This window comes from Protopterus annectens, chromosome 2.part0, assembly GCF_019279795.1.
Source record: "Protopterus annectens isolate FY-2018-M chromosome 2.part0, PAN1.0, whole genome shotgun sequence".
In the NCBI taxonomy this organism is placed as follows: Eukaryota; Metazoa; Chordata; order Ceratodontiformes; family Protopteridae; genus Protopterus; species Protopterus annectens.
In genome coordinates this window covers 885,993,435-886,008,099 of record NC_056728.1, presented here as the reverse complement: position 1 = coordinate 886,008,099, position 14,665 = coordinate 885,993,435, and the positions used below count along the sequence as shown (strand labels likewise).

The following is a 14,665-nucleotide window of genomic DNA, read 5'->3' as shown; positions in this document are numbered from 1 at the left end:
CAGTTAAATATCAGATAACAAGAAGTGAGAAGAACATCACCCCATCTTATAGCAGGGAGACACACAGCACACACTATTCAGTGAAACACACAATTAAGTATGGGAAAGATGAAAAACAGTACTTTTTAAAACTGCAAGTTTGTACTTAACTTCAGCTTCTAATGCAGGTGATTATAGCCAAGCAACTCTCTCAGAAGTTCAGCATAAAATGATTTCTCAAACTTAGTGGCTAGCACTTAAAGTACAGAGGAATCCTTGTAGGCTAACAGTTAAATATCAGATAACAAAAAGTGAGAGGAACACCACCCCCTCTTATAGCAGGAAGACACACAGCACACACTATTCATTGAAAAACACAATTAGGTAAAGAAAAATTGAAAAACAGTACTTTTAAATGTACAAGCTTGTACTTAACTTCAGCTTCTAATGCAGGTGATTATAGCCAAGCACGTATCTCAGAAGTTGAGCATAAAATGATTTCTCAAACTTCGTGGCAAGCACTTAATGTACAGAGGAATCCCTCTAGGCTAACAGTTAAACATCAGATAACAAGAAGTGCGACGACCACAACCCCCTGTTATAGCAGAGAGACACACAGCACACAATATTGAGTGAGAAACACAATTAGGTACAGAAAAAACAAAAAACAGTACTTTTAAAACTGCAAGCTTGTACTTAAGTTCATCTTCTAATGCATGTGATTATAGCCTAGCACGTCACTCAGAAGGTGAGCAAAAAGTGATTTCTCAGACTGTGTGGCTAGCACTTAAAGTACAAAGGAATCCTTCTAGGCTAACAGTAAAATATCAGATAATAAGAAGTGAGACGACTACCACTCCCTCTTATAGCAGGGAGACACACAACACACACTATTCAGTGAAACACACAGGTACAGAGAAAATTTAAAAAAAATTGTAACTTTAAAACTGCAAGTTTGTACTTAACTTCTGCTTTTAATGCAGTTGATTATGGCCAAGAAAGTTTATCAGAAGTTGATGATAAAATGATTTCTCAAACTTTTTTGCTAGCACTTAAAGTACAGAGGAATCCTTATAGGCTAAAAGTTAAATAGATAAGAAGTAAGACCACCACCCCCTCTTATAGCAGAGAGACACACAGCACGCACTGTTCAGTGAAACACGCATATAGGTACAGAACAAATGAAAAACAGTACTTTCATAACTGCAAGTCTGCACTTAACTTCAGCTTCAAATGTAGGTGATTATAGCCAAGCAAGTCTCTCAAGAATATGAGCATAAAATGATTTCCCAAACTTTGTGGCAAGCACTTAAAGTACAGAGGAATCCCTCTAGGCCAACAGTTAAATGTCAAATAACAACAAGTGAGAAGACCACCACCCCCTCTTATAGCAGAGAGAACCACAGCACACACTAGTCAGTCAAACTCACAATTAGGTACAGAAAAAATGAAAAATAGTAATTTTAAAACTGCAAGTTTGTACTTAACTTCAGCTTCTAATGCAGGTGATTAAAGCCAAGCAACTCTCCCAGAAGTTAAGCATAAAATGATTTCTCAAACTTTCTGGCTAGCACTTAAAGTACAGAGGAATCCTTCAAGGCTAACAGTTAAATATCAGATAACAAAAAATGAGAAGACCACCACTCCCTCTTATAGCAGAGAGACACACAGCACACATTATTCAGTGAAACACACAATTAGGTACAGAAAAAAATAAAAAAACAATGCTTTTAAATGTACAAGCTTGTACTTAATTTCAGCTTCTAATGCAGGTGATTATAGCCAAGCAAGTCTCTCAGAAGTTGAGCATAAAATTATTTCTCAAACTTTGTGGGTAGCACTTAAAGTACAGAGGAATCCATCTAGGCTAACAGTTAAATATCCTATAACAAGAAGTGAGAAGACCACCCCCCCCCTTATAGCAGAGAGACACACAGCATACACTATTCAGTGAAACTCATAATTAGGTACAGAAAAAAATAAAAAACAGTACTTTTAAAACTGCAAGTTTGTACTTAACTTCAGCTTCTAATGCAGTTGATTATAGCTAAGAAACTCAATCAGAAGGTTAGCAAAAAGTGATTTCTCAAACTTTGTGGCTATCACTTAAAGTACAGAGGAATCCTTCTAGGCTAACAGTTAAATATCAGATAACAAGAAGGGAGAAGACCACCACCCCCTCTTACAGAAGAGAGACATGCAGCACACACTGTTCAGTGAAACATGCAATGAGGTACAGAAAAAATGAAAGACAGTGCTTTCATAACTGCAAATTTGCACTTAACTTCAGCTTCTAATGCAGGTGGTTATAGCCAATCAAGCCTCTCAGACGTTGAGCATAAAATGATTTCTCAAACTTTGTGGCTAGCATTTAAAGTACAGAGGAATCCCTTTAGGCTAACAGTTCTATTATCAGATAACAAGAAGTGAGAAGACCACCACCCCCTCTTATAGCAGAGAGACACACAGCACACACTATTCAGTTAAACACACAATTAGGTACAGAAAAAAATGAAAAAAACATTACTTTTAAAACTGCAAGTTTGTACTTAACTTCAGCTTCTAATGCAGGTGATTATAGCCAAGCAAGTCTCTCAGAAGTTGAGCATAAAATGATTTCTCAAACTTTGTGGCTAGCACTTAAAGTACAGAGGAATCACTCTATGCCAACAGTTAAATGTCAGTTAAAAAGAAGTAAGAAGACCATCAACCCCTCTTATAGCAGAGAGACACACAGCACACACTGTTCAGTGAAACATGCAACTAAGTAAAGAAAAAAATGAAACACAGTACTTTCATAACTGCAAGTTCGTACTTAACTTCAGCTTCTAATGCAGGTGATTAGAGCCAAGCAAGTCTCTCAGAAGCTGAGCATACAATGACTTTCAGACTTTTTGGCTAGCACTTAAAGTACAGAGGAATCCTTCAAGGCTAACAGTTAAATATCAGATAACAAAAAATGAGAAGACCACCACTCCCTCTTATAGCAGAGAGGCACACAGCACACATTATGCAGTGAAAAACACAATTAGGTACAGAAAAAATGTAAAAACAATGCTTTTAAATGTACAAGCTTGTACTTAACTTCAGCTTCTAATGCAGGTGATTATAGCCAAGCAACTCTCTCAGAAGTTGAGCATAAAATGATTTCTCAAACTTTGGGGCAAGCACTTAACTTACAGAGGAATCCTTCTAGGCTAGCAGTAAAATATCAGATAACAAGAAGTGAAAAGACCACCACCCCCATTATAACAGATAGACACACCACACACTATTCAGTGAAACTCACAATTAGGTACAGAAAAAATATAAAAACAATGCTTTTAAATGTACAAGCTTGTACTTAACTTCAGCTTCTAATGCAGGTGATTATAGCCAAGCAACTCTCTCAGAAGTTCAGCATAAAATGATTTCTCAAACTTAGTGGCTAGCGCTTAAAGTACAGAGGAATCCCTCTAGGCCAACAGTTAAATGTCATATAACAAGAAGTGAGAAGACCACCACCCCCTCTTATAGCAGAGAGACACACAGCACACACTGTTCAGTGAAACATGCAACTAGGTAAAGAAAAAAAATGAAAAACAGTACTTCCATAACTGCAAGTTTGTACTTAACTTCAGCTTCTAATGCAGGTGATTAGAGCCAAGCAAGTCTCGTAGAAGTTGAGCATAAAATGACTTTCAAACTTTTTGGCTAGCACTTAAAGTACAGGGAAATCCCTGTAGGCTAACTGTTAAATATTAGATAACAAGAAGTGAGAAGACCACCACCCCTTCTTATAGCAGAAAGACACACAGCACACACTATTCAGTGAAACACACAATTATGTAAAGAATAATTGAAAACCAGTACTTTTAAATTTACTTAACTATAGCTTCTAACACAGGTGATTTTAGCCAAGCAAGTCTCTCAGAAGTTGAGCAAAAAATGATTTTCAAACTTTTTGGCGGTGGTGGTGCTGCGGTAGTGTTGTCGCCTCACAGTAAGACATTGTCCTGTTCGATTGTCAGCTAAAGCGTCTTCTTTGTGGAGACACGCGTGAATGGGCATACCTTTGTTGAAGGTTGTGCATCAGACCTGGCAAGTCGGTACGTAAACATCTACTGCCAATCATTAGTGGACCGGAGTTCTGCTGTGGCAACCCCTAACCGGGAAAAAGCTGAAAGATACAACAACAACAACTTAAAGTACAGGGAAATCCCTCTAAGCTAACTGTTAAATATCAGATAACAAGAAGTGAGAAGACCACCACCCCTTCTTATAGCAGAAAGACACACAGCACAGACTATTCTGTGAGACACACAATTAGGTACAGAAAAAATAAAAACAATACTTTTAAAACTGCAAGTTTTTACTTAACTATATCTTCTAATGCAGGTGATTATGGCCAAGCAAACCTCTCAGACATTGAGCATAAAATGATTTCTCAAACTTTGTGTCAAGCACTTAAAGTACAGAGGAATCCCTCTAGGCCAACAGTTAATTGCCAGATAACAATAAGTGAGAAGACCACCACGCCCTCTTATAGCAGAGAGACACACAGCACACACTATTCAGTGAAACACACAATTAGGTACAGAAAAAAATAAAAAACAGTACTTTTAAATGTACAAACTTGTACTTAACTTTAGCTTCTAATGCAGGTGATTATAGCCAAGCAAGTCTCTTAGAAGTTGAGCAAAAAATGATTTTTCAAACTTTGTGGCTAGCACTTAAAGTACAGAAGAATCCCTCTAGGCTAACTGTTAATATTAGATAACCAGAAGTGAAAATACCCTCACCCCCTTCTATAGCAGAGAGACACACAGCACACATTATTCAGTGAAACACACAATTAGGTAAAGAAAAATTGAAAAACAATACTTTTAAAACTGCAAGTTTTTACTTAACTGTAGCTTCTAATGCAGGTGATTATAGCCAAGCAAACCTCTCAGACATTGAGCATAAAATTATTTCTCAAACTTTATGGCTAGCACTTAAAGTACACTATCCTCAGATTTGTATCTTTTAAACCTCTTTACTTCGTTTGACCTGTTTTTGTCTCCTTCTACTAGCTTCATCCTCTCTTTTTGTTTTCTCTCTCTTCAGAGCACACTCAAACAAATCTGCAGTCTGTGGCTACCACTCCACCCATACAGTATAAGAAGGAATCAGTACTGCAAACTAAACAAGGATATACATTTTGAGCCTCAAGAGCAGGGTCAGTCCACCCAGGCATTCTATGTTTTATGAGAGTGAAGCTATTACATTAGCAGTATTTTTAGTAGTTCTCAGCTTGCTAATAAAACTGACTGTTGTAGCCTTTTGTCCTCCCCATCCCCCCACTAGTGCAGTAATCCTAACTGTCCAATAGACAGTATACATTTAATTCACATCCCTGTGACTAAATTAACCATCATGCATCCCTCTCAGTGCTTTCTGCCTTAGTTTGTATCACTTGGAGGCCTACCTGTTTATTTGCATCTCTATACATTCCCCTTCATTGCTAATGTATCTCCCTACTCTAATCTGTGCACAAACTGGTTACTAATCAGCAAGTCAATGTGAAGACACACTCCCAACCTTAATAAACTTTGTTGTCTCTTCTCTCCTTCACTTTACATGTAGTTTGAATTATTACTTACCCCCTCTGAGGCCTTCACTGATTTCCACTGATTGCCTTTCTGGTTTCTTTGCATTCCACCTGGTTTACACCCCTTGTGCTATCTGCCTCCCCCAATACAAAGTCTATATCAGAATCCTGCTGAGCATGGAGCCATCTTTAAATTTCTAGTCTCCCACCAGGACACAAGTGCTCTTCAGCAATTACATTCTGCTTGCCGGTAAGCCATTAAACCTCAGGAATTTGTTTTAAAAGTGTTCAGATTTGTAAAGTAATACTTACTTTTTCTTGTCTTGGTTGGCTCTGCCCGCTCCGTTCACCCTCACTAATGCTCGGGATCAATCTGCTCTCCTACCCTGCCCCTATTTTCTCCCACCCCCACTACCTCTACATTTATAGTAATCACAGCCACACCCACAACTCACCCTCACATCACCTCCACCAATCACAGTTTCTCAAGTCATATCACATTATACCACACCAACTTGCTCCACACAAAATACTCCCAATCACTCTTATTCCCACTAGGCATTTTTTACATAACCCACACTACTTCCCTATCCACATATAGTGCAACCCTATAATTCCTATTCAGACCTCCCCACCTAGAAACAACTTAAACTTTATAACCATGACTATCACACAACTAAGTCTAGTCTGTCTGCTAATAATTCTTTACAACACTACAAGTTATCACTCTAGCAATATCCCTAAACTTAGTAGCACAGCACTACATTATGCACTCTTGTATACAGACACCACACATTATAATAATATCTGCCCACAGTTATTCAAGAACTACATAATGGACCATTTCAGAACTAAACACATATGCTCTCATTCCTACTCCAAAAAAACACAATACTTTCTCACACTCCTCACCAAACTCCAACATCTGTATAACCATTTTAACTCCAGGCTCAACATAAGTGGGGATATCCACCCCAACCCAGGCCCAAATCCATCCTGTCCAACACAAACTGCTCCAACACAAATGTCAGAACATAACACCTCCACTTTCTTCATCCCTGGGCAAATCAACAACAACAGGAAAACCAACCATCTTTTAATGCTAAATTATTAATATTAGAAGTATCAAAAATAAAATACCTGAACTCCATGCCACAATAGCACACTACTCCCCAGACATAGTTGCTTTAACAGAAACCTGGTAAATAAAAACATAGCTAACTCAAAAGTTCTCCCTACCGGCTACAGTATCATTAGACAAGACAGACCACTTCGTAAAGGGGGTGGAACTGCCTTACTGTACAAGTCCAACTTAACTGTCCATCAATTACCAAACTCCTACCCCTCCCCCAATAATTGGGACATACTTATCTCACAACTTTAACTTCACCCTAAAAAGGTCATCACCACAATTGTGATCTATATTCCACCTGGTAATACACCTGCTAGCCTTGAAGACTTCTTATCCTGGTGTTCTTCCACATACTCACAAGAAACCCTTATTCTGGGGGACTTCAACCTAGATTGGTTCACCTGCATATCAGAACCACAAAGTAATCTAATAAATCTCCATGGCTACCAGCAGCTAGTCTAAATTCCAACTAGATGTGATAAAAAATCTAAAAGGGAATCCATCCTTGACTGGGTCCTAACTAACAACCCCACATTGTACCCTCACACAAGCAGTCTCCCAGACATCTTAACTGACCACAACATAATATACTTTATACGTAGTAGAACAAGCATATGCAAAACCACTAACTATATATCCACTAGAAACACAAAATAATCTCTCCTGAGGTCCTCAACACTTTACTCTGTAACTGTGACTGGACCCCCCTAAAAACCCTCCCACTTGACCAGGCTGTAGCATATTTCAACAAAACATTTCTACAACACCTAGACACTGTCACTCCATTGCGCAAAATAAAGGTTAGAACCTCTATAAACTCCTGGTTCAGTAAAGAAACCAAACAAATCCTCAAGTCCAGAGACACTGTCTGGCTTTACTATAAAAAAAAACAAAGAAACACCAAGCCTAACTAAGTACCAAGAACTGCGCAACCATGCAAAAAATGCATTAGGCTGGACAAAGAAATCCTACTACACAACATTACAAACTAAATACCAACACAACCCGCAAAAATTTTGGAAAAATGTAAACCAGCTACTAAAATCCACCCAAAAGGCTACCCCCAAACCAACCACTCCTGACACTAAAGATCCCATCGAAACACAATTCAACTCCCACTTTGTGAACTCAATTCTATCCTTAGTATCACAGGACAGTTCCTTCTCCACTATCCCCCAACACAAATAACACTAATACAAGCTTTACCCTCAAAACAGTTTCCACCACTTCAACCAAAAGCATGCTCTCCAAACTAAAAACCTCATCAACAGCAGCCGACCTACTCCCCAGATATTTCTTGAAGCTCACAGCAGATGCTATTGCTATCCCAGTCTCCACTCTCATAAACAGATCAATTGTTGAAAACTATGTGCCCAAACTCTGGAAAATATCCTATGTTACACCCATACATAAAGGCGGGACCTCCACTGAACTTAATAACTACGGACCCATTGCTTTACTCTCCCCCCTGGCCAAAATCCTAGAAAAATGCATCCATACCCTGATGCTAAAATATCTCCTAGACAGCAACATCCTGTCACCCACTCAGCATGGTTTCAGACCTGCCCATAGTACCACTACAGCCCTCCTCTTCTTCACAGACACAGTAAACCGTCTCAAAAATAAAGGCCTACAAGTGTCAACTCTTTTATTGGATATGTCCAAAGTATTTGACACAGTCTCACATCAAATCCTGCTAAACAAACTAAACCAATATCATCTATCAAATTCCACTCTTACCTGGTTGCAAAGCTGCTTAACTGACAGGTACCAAGATGAGAAATGGGAAAATTCTCTTTCTCCTCAGCTGCCCATAACTATAGGAGTCCTACATGGTTCTATCTTATTACCACTACTATTCACAGTCTTCACAAATGACCTCCATACCTCCACACAGCATGCATCTATAATTCAGTATGCAGATGACACTACCTTAATCTGTGCTGCACAAAACATTCCCACCCTCCTGCAAACAACTCAACTAGCATTCTCTGATGTTGAAAACTACCTTACCAAAGCCCAACTTATCCTAAATCCAAAGAAAACTCAGCTTATGATTATAACCAGTGCTAACAAAAACACTAACAGTCAATTCACTATCTACTCCACAAATGCTACTCCAATTGCTCCAGTGGCACAGGCTAAGCTATTGGGAATAACCATAGACTCCCACCTAAAATTTGATAGTCATCTCAACTTAACTATTAAAAAAGTACATGCCAAACTGGGGTCACTCTACCGTGTCAAACCATTTCTTACCAACAACACAAGACCAGACATTGCTCGCTCCCAACTTCTATCCACCCTACTCTATGCATCTCCCATTCTGACTAATCACAACAAAACTGAACTAAGCAAAATGGAAGCCTGCTATAACAGAATTGCCCATGTTGCTGCAAATTGCTCATATAGAACTCATCACTGTACTGCTTTGAGACAGCTCCCCTGGCTTGAACTGCCCAACCTCCTAACCTACAATCAGCTCTGTCTCTGTCATTCTATGTATTACCTTCCCAATAAGTTTCCTGCCCTTAAAATCTAGTACAACATCACTCAGCCAAAAGGCCTCTTAGACATCAAGCAAACTACTACTAGAAGTCGCCATCAGCTACAATAGCTTTAGAGATGCACTATATAGTAGTTCAGTGGCTAAAAAATGGAACTCTGTCCCTACTAGCATTCAAAACACAAAATCCAGAGCCTCCTTTAAAGACCTCATCAGGCAACATCTCAAGCAAAGTTGGCAGTGCCATGATTGCTCCCCAGACTAGTGAAAGCGGATAACATATACATACTAAATCTAGAGCACTGGATAATAGTTTTCAGTCTTACTCACAAACACTGGCTAATCTACAATGTATGTACTGTACCTGTGTGCTATGTATGTATTCTACCTATGTTCCAAATTTCAGCTGTACACCACAAATCTATTAATTACCTTTATTTTTAAAATTAATATTTTTTGTTTGTTCTCTCCACTGTAACTGTTTATGTGCCGCATACCACTGTAAAAACATGTCTCTTGTAATTTGTGTGTATATTGATCATGTCTTAATAACTAAATGTGTCTGTAAATTTTCTTTGTGGAGCTTTTCTCCCTGGGCCTATGTTGAAAACGGGCCTCTACGGCTCAGTCAGACAGCCCCGGTTAACAAATGTAAAATAAATAAATAAATATATCCCTCTAGGCTAACAGTTAAATATCAGATAACAAGAAGTGAGAAGAACATCACCCCATCTTATAGCAGGGAGACACACAGCACACACTATTCAGTGAAACACACAATTAAGTATGGGAAAGATGAAAAACAGTACTTTTTAAAACTGCAAGTTTGTACTTAACTTCAGCTTCTAATGCAGGTGATTATAGCCAAGCAACTCTCTCAGAAGTTCAGCATAAAATGATTTCTCAAACTTAGTGGCTAGCACTTAAAGTACAGAGGAATCCTTGTAGGCTAACAGTTAAATATCAGATAACAAAAAGTGAGAGGAACACCACCCCCTCTTATAGCAGGAAGACACACAGCACACACTATTCATTGAAAAACACAATTAGGTAAAGAAAAATTGAAAAACAGTACTTTTAAATGTACAAGCTTGTACTTAACTTCAGCTTCTAATGCAGGTGATTATAGCCAAGCACGTATCTCAGAAGTTGAGCATAAAATGATTTCTCAAACTTCGTGGCAAGCACTTAATGTACAGAGGAATCCCTCTAGGCTAACAGTTAAACATCAGATAACAAGAAGTGCGACGACCACAACCCCCTGTTATAGCAGAGAGACACACAGCACACAATATTGAGTGAGAAACACAATTAGGTACAGAAAAAACAAAAAACAGTACTTTTAAAACTGCAAGCTTGTACTTAAGTTCAGCTTCTAATGCATGTGATTATAGCCTAGCACGTCACTCAGAAGGTGAGCAAAAAGTGATTTCTCAGACTTTGTGGCTAGCACTTAAAGTACAAAGGAATCCTTCTAGGCTAACAGCAAAATATCAGATAATAAGAAGTGAGACGACTACCACCCCCTCTTATAGCAGGGAGACACACAGCACACACTATTCAGTGAAACACACAGGTACAGAGAAAATTAAAAAAAAATTGTAACTTTAAAACTGCAAGTTTGTACTTAACTTCTGCTTCTAATGCAGTTGATTATGGCCAAGAAAGTTTCTCAGAAGTTGATGATAAAATGATTTCTCAAACTTTGTTGCTAGCACTTAAAGTACAGAGGAATCCTTATAGGCTAAAAGTTAAATAGATAAGAAGTAAGACCACTACCCCCTCTTATAGCAGAGAGACACACAGCACACACTGTTCAGTGAAACACGCATATAGGTACAGAACAAATGAAAAACAGTACTTTCATAACTGCAAGTCTGCACTTAACTTCAGCTTCTAATGTAGGTGATTATAGCCAAGCAAGTCTCTCAAGAATATGAGCATAAAATGATTTCCCAAACTTTGTGGCAAGCACTTAAAGTACAGAGGAATCCCTCTAGGCCAACAGTTAAATGTCAAATAACAACAAGTGAGAAGACCACCACCCCCTCTTATAGTAGAGAGAACCACAGCACACACTAATCAGTCAAACTCACAATTAGGCACAGAAAAAATGAAAAATAGTAATTTTAAAACTGCAAGTTTGTACTTAACTTCAGCTTCTAATGCAGGTGATTAAAGCCAAGCAACTCTCCCAGAAGTTAAGCATAAAATGATTTCTCAAACTTTCTGGCTAGCACTTAAAGTACAGAGGAATCCTTCAAGGCTAACAGTTAAATATCAGATAACAAAAAATGAGAAGACCACCACTCCCTCTTATAGCAGAGAGACACACAGCACACATTATTCAGTGAAACACACAATTAGGTACAGAAAAAAAATAAAAAACAATGCTTTTAAATGTACAAGCTTGTACTTAATTTCAGCTTCTAATGCAGGTGGTTATAGCCAATCAAGCCTCTCAGTCGTTGAGCATAAAATGATTTCTCAAACTTTGTGGCTAGCATTTAAAGTACAGAGGAATCCCTTTAGGCTAACAGTTCTATTATCAGATAACAAGAAGTGAGAAGACCACCACCCCCTCTTATAGCAGAGAGACACACAGCACACACTATTCAGTTAAACACACAATTAGGTACAGAAAAAAATGAAAAACAGTACTTTTAAAACTGCAAGTTTGTACTTAACTTCAGCTTCTAATGGAGGTGATTATAGCCAAGCAAGCTTCTCAGAAGTTCAGCATAAAATGGTTTCTCAAACTTAGTGGCTAGCACTTAAAGTACAAGGAAATCCTTGTAGGCTAACTGTTAAATATCAGATAACAAAAAGTGAGAAAACCTCCACCACCTCTTACAGCAGAGAGACACACAGCACACACTATTTAGTGAAACTCACAATTAGGTACAGAAAAATGAAAAACAGTACTTTTAAAACTGCAAGTTTGTACTGAACTTCAGCTTCTAATGCAGGTGATTCTAGCCAAGCAACTCTCTCAGAAGTTGAGCATAAAATGATTTCTCAAACTTAGTGGCTAGCACTTAAAGTACAGTGGAATCCTTGTAGGCTAACAGTTAAATATCAGATAACAAAAAGTGAGAGGAACACCACCCCCTCTTATAGCAGAGAGACACACAGCACACACTATTCAGTGAAACACACAATTAGGTACAGAAAAAAAAAAACAGTACTTTTAAAAGTACAAGCTTGTACGTAACTTCAGCTTCTAATGCAGATGATTATAGCTAAGCAAGCCTCTAAGAAGTTGAGCATAAAATGATTTCTCAAACTTTGTGACTAGCTCTTAAAGTACAGAGGAATCCTTCTAGTCTAACAGTTAAATATCAGATGACGAGAAGTGAGACGACCACCACCCCCTCTTATAGCAGAGAGACACACAACACACACTATTCAGTGAAACTCACAATTAGGTACAGAAAAAATGAAAAACAGTACTTTTAAAACTGCAAGTTTGTACTTAACTTCAGCTTCTAATGCAGATGATTATAGCGAAGCAACTCTCTCAGAAGTTGAGCATAAAATGATTTCTCAAACTTTGTGGCTAGCTCTTAAAGTACAGAGGAATCCCTCTAGTCTAACAGTTAAATATCAGATGACGAGAAGTGAGACGACCAACACCCCCTCTTATAGCAGAGAGACACACAACACACACTTTTCAGTGAAACTCATAATTAGGTATAGAAAAAATTGAAAACAGTACTTTTAAAAGTACAAGCTTGTAATTGTGCAGGTGATTATAGCCAAGCAAGTTTCTCAGAAGTTGAGCTTAAAATGATTTTTCAAACTTTGTGGCTAGCACTTAAAGAACAGAGGAATCCTTCTAGACTAAAAGTTAAATATCAGATAAAAAGAAGTAAAACAACCACCAGTCCCTCTTATAGCAGAGAGACACACAGCACACACTATTCAGTGAAACACACAGGTAAGTAAAAATTGAAAAACAATACTTTTAAAACTATAAGTTTTTACTTAACTATAGCTTCTAATGCAGGTGATTATAGCCAAGCAAGTCTCTCAGAAGTTCAGAATAAAATGATTTCTCAAACTTTGTGGCTAGTACTTAAAGTACAGAGGAATCCCTCTAGGCTAACAGTTCTATTATCAGATACGAAGTGAGAAGACCACCACCCCCTCTTATTGCAGAGATACACACAACACACACTTTTCAGTGAAACACACAATTAGGTACAGAAAAAAATGAAAAAAACATTACTTTTAAAACTGCAAGTTTGTACTTAACTTCAGCTTCTAATGCAGGTGATTATAGCCAAGCAAGTCTCTCAAAAGTTGAGAATAAAATGATTTCTCAAACTTTGTGTCTAGCACTTAAAGTACTGAGGAATCCCTCTAGGCTAACAGTTAAATATCAGATATCAAGAAGTGAGAAGACCATATAGCAGAGAGACACACAGCACACATTATTTAGTGAAACACGCAATTATTTGCCTTTTTCATTAATTTTAAGGAGTTACTTTCCAGGAATGTGATGGGTATCACTGGCTACAGTATGGATTGCCTGTATAACATTACAAGTGTAATGTACATAGTTAGCATCTCCTAAAAGTTAATGACAAAATCTTGTATTACTCAACCTGTCAATACTTACTGATATGATAAAGAGGCTTTAAATAATATTTGGATAGGAAAATAACATTTGACACATTAGTGCATTTAAAAAAATTAAAGCCATAACCAGTTCATATTACCTTTTTTTTACACGTTTTAGAATGTTGCAGTTTTATAAGTGAAAAAACACAATCTTGTCTACAATATGCAGTAATGGTTAAATTGTAGGATTGTTTAGGCTCGGACAAGGTTCTGACTTAAAAATAAGCAGCAGTTTTAACAAACCCACCCCTTCCTCATAGCAATTAGGATCTGCATTTGCATCACAGCATTTTTCAGCTAGATCTACCATCTCTTTCACAACTGCGGAGACTTCTTCAAATGTGCCATTCGGGAATTTTCTGCCATGGGTCACGATCAAACTGCAGCAAATCAAAGAAAGTTTTAATATCAGACATTATTCGTTTAAGATATTCACAGAACAGTGAAATTTGTATGTACATTATGTTTTAATCAAACATTTGCTCCAGTATAAACTGCAAATCCAAGCCCCATTAATGTAAAAACAACTCAGTCCATATCTAAACAACTAAATTTTCTCACCTTAAATCTTTGTAGTATCAAAAATAAAATTACAGAATTTCACATCTGATCTGTAAACAAACCCCTGTTGTTCTTTCTGGAGCAGAAACCTAGCTCAAATGCAATATAAAAGACTCAGAATTTCTACCACCTGGATACAACGTAAAGCAGACAGAAACATAGAAAAGGAGGTGGAATTGCACTCTTACCCGAACTATTATAATCTCACACCTTATTCTAAACCCATTCCAAAATTTGCCAGTGCAGAAATTCTCCTCTCATTTCTACAACTAAACAGTACAGAAAGCTT

General features: G+C 37.8%; 1 protein-coding gene across 1 annotated transcript in view; it reads right to left on the bottom strand.

The window, feature by feature from the left end:
• The window catches only part of GC (GC vitamin D binding protein), a 641,498-nt gene that overhangs the window by 476,184 nt on the left and 150,649 nt on the right, over nt 1-14,665 (bottom strand). The window contains exon 3 of the mRNA XM_044061140.1: nt 14,063-14,195. Coding sequence (XP_043917075.1) covers nt 14,063-14,195 — 133 coding nt within the window. The remainder of the gene's footprint in view (nt 1-14,062; nt 14,196-14,665) is intronic.